A 2411-nucleotide genomic window follows, 5' to 3' on the forward strand; every position below is an offset into this window, starting at 1 on the left:
AAATGGATCAATTACTCACACATGAATGAATCATAAAACATAGATGAATATATTTTTAAGGTCACAACCACATTCAATCTTACAAATACACAAACTATGAAGAGCGATGGGGACATCGATGGAGATCACGGTGATGGCCGGAGCCTGATTAAACGCTCAGCGTTCAAATAGGGCTGATAAATTGATTTATTAATCTTTATTCTTTTTCACTTAATCATCTGTGTAAACGCTTAGCATTATACATGCCCTAGGGCCCACCATCAAAACCGTTTGATGGCGTGCTGTTGAAATGGAAAGAAAGTAGAAACCCAACAACGGAATCATGACAAATCGATCTAGTGCTAGCTAGAACTAGCAAAAGGGTTAGAATCAACGCGAACGCAGATTATACAGGAAGTCGAGGAGTACTGCCGTCGACGTTCCACCGATCTCCAGCGCATGTTCTGCCATCTCTTGCGACGTCGCCACCCTCTCCCTGATCTCCTTCCCTTGCTCCGACTCCATGACCAGCCTCACCTTCGCCTCCACCTCGTCGGCAGTCACCGTCCCCTCGTCGTAGCCGTCCATGGCCACCCCAAGCCTCATCTCCTCCACGATGAACACCTTGTTCATCCTCTGCTCCGCGTACATCGGCCAGCAGACCATCGGCACGCCGGCCGCGACGGCCTCCAGCGCCGAGTTCCAGCCGCAGTGCGTCACGAACGCGCCGGTCGCCGGGTGCCGGAGCACCTCCACCTGCGGCGCCCAGGATGAGACCACCATGCCGCGCTCCCTCGTCCTGTCCAAGAACCCGTCCGGCAGCAGCGCCTCCGCCTCGCCACGCCCCTCGAACCGCTTCGTGCAGTCGGCGTCCGGCGCGACGGGCGCGCGCACGGCCCAGAGAAACGAGTGCCCGCTATTCTCCAGTCCCACGGCGATCTGTTGAAGCTGCTCTGCCGGCACCGAGCTCGCGCTCCCGAAGCACAGGAACACCACGCTCCGCGCAGGCTGGCTGTCTAGCCACCTCAGGCACTCATGCTTCTCCGCGTCGCGTCCCCTCTCCTCGCCTACCAACGGACCGACGCAGAACAATGCCGGTGCTGGCACGCCGGGGCGGACACAGCCACAGGCAGTGCCGTCCCTGATCGCCTTCACGGCGCGGGGCTCCAGCCACTCGAAGGTGTTCGACAGGAAGCCATTGGCTCTCGGCAGCTGCTCAAGGAGGCAGAGAAACGCCTCGTACTGGCTGCCGTTGGGATCGAGGAGCGCTTCTGGCAAGTGGGACGCCGGGATCGGGTGAACTCCGGGCAAGTGCAGCAAGTCGTGCCCCATGTCCCCGAAGGAGGCAGAGGCGGAGCGCATCATCGTGGGGATGTGCAGGCAGGCCGCGAGGACCGACGCGCCGGAGGCACAGAAGAGGTAGGCCGGGACGCCGAGCTCCGCGGCGGCGTCGAACCCGTACGGGCAGAAGAAGTCGGCCACGAGAGCCGTAACGGACGCGATGGACCTGAGGAAGGTGAGCAGGGCGGGGTTGGTGGCGCGGAGGTCGGCGATGAGGGCGATGAAAGGGTCGGCGTCGGGGTCGGCTGAACGGGTCGCTCCCGCCGGCGCCGGGAGAAGGTGGAAGGAGACGGAAGGGTAGGAGGCGGCGAGACGAGCGATGGTGTCAGGGGAGTCGAGTGTGGACGGGACGTCAGCGACGGCGACGGTGACGGCGACGCTGAGCCCGGCGAGGCGGTGGGCGAGCTGCGTCATGGGGTGGAGGTGGCCCCTGACCATCCATGTGTAGAGCACGATGGTTCCCTCCATATTTTGCTTCTCTGGTCTGTGATGAAGTCTGAACGACCAGTAAAGTGCGATTTCAAAGAAAAATGGCAAGCGGCCTCAAACATCTCATAGGATTCCCATCCAATGACATCTGCCAGCAAAAAATACACAATGCCTGGGCTCAAGGACAAATCTTTGCAGAAGCTAAAACCAATCTGCAGAAACAACTGTACAAGGTGCGCGTAAGCACAAGCACCACACGTTTGAATTCCAGATAACCTAAATTATTGGTTATCTGATGGCCTGATTCGGCGTTTCTCGAACTTTGCGCATATCCAAATAGTTCAAGAATGCGTAAAATGCCACGTCAGAAAACCCACCTTCCTTGGGGGCGTCCATGGCCGCCCTGTTTCTCAGCTTCTTCCCTTCCTCGGACTCCATTACCAGCCCCACTGCCCACCTTGGCTTCAACCTGCTCACCTTCACCAGTCTTTCATCTCCCCCACAATGTTCACGCATGGTTATTTCAATTTGAACTTTTACGCACTTGTATTCTTTAAGCGGTCTACGGCGGGCTTAGAGCATCTCTAGCGGAGTCCTTATTCTTTGAAACTGAAAAAACGAAGTTTAGTCTCCCAAAAATCAAAATGCGAGCGGTTTAGGAG

The 2411-nt window shown here is 57.3% G+C and overlaps 1 protein-coding gene across 1 annotated transcript; it reads right to left on the reverse strand.

The window, feature by feature from the left end:
• Positions 1–369: 369 nt before the first annotated feature.
• Positions 370–1788, reverse strand: LOC124662285 (UDP-glycosyltransferase 88F3-like). The gene has a single exon (XM_047200140.1). It carries the CDS (start codon positions 1786–1788, stop codon positions 370–372), a length of 1419 nt encoding a protein of 472 aa, XP_047056096.1.
• Between the last annotated feature and the right edge of the window lie 623 nt (positions 1789–2411).

This window comes from Lolium rigidum, chromosome 6 (assembly GCF_022539505.1).
Source record: "Lolium rigidum isolate FL_2022 chromosome 6, APGP_CSIRO_Lrig_0.1, whole genome shotgun sequence".
NCBI lineage: Eukaryota > Viridiplantae > Streptophyta > Magnoliopsida > Poales > Poaceae > Lolium > Lolium rigidum.

What these genes read in the sequence shown, in the direction of transcription:
- LOC124662285 (XM_047200140.1), bottom strand. Translation starts at nt 1,788, where the DNA reads ATGGAGGGAACCATCGTGCTCTACACATGGATGGTCAGGGGCCACCTC.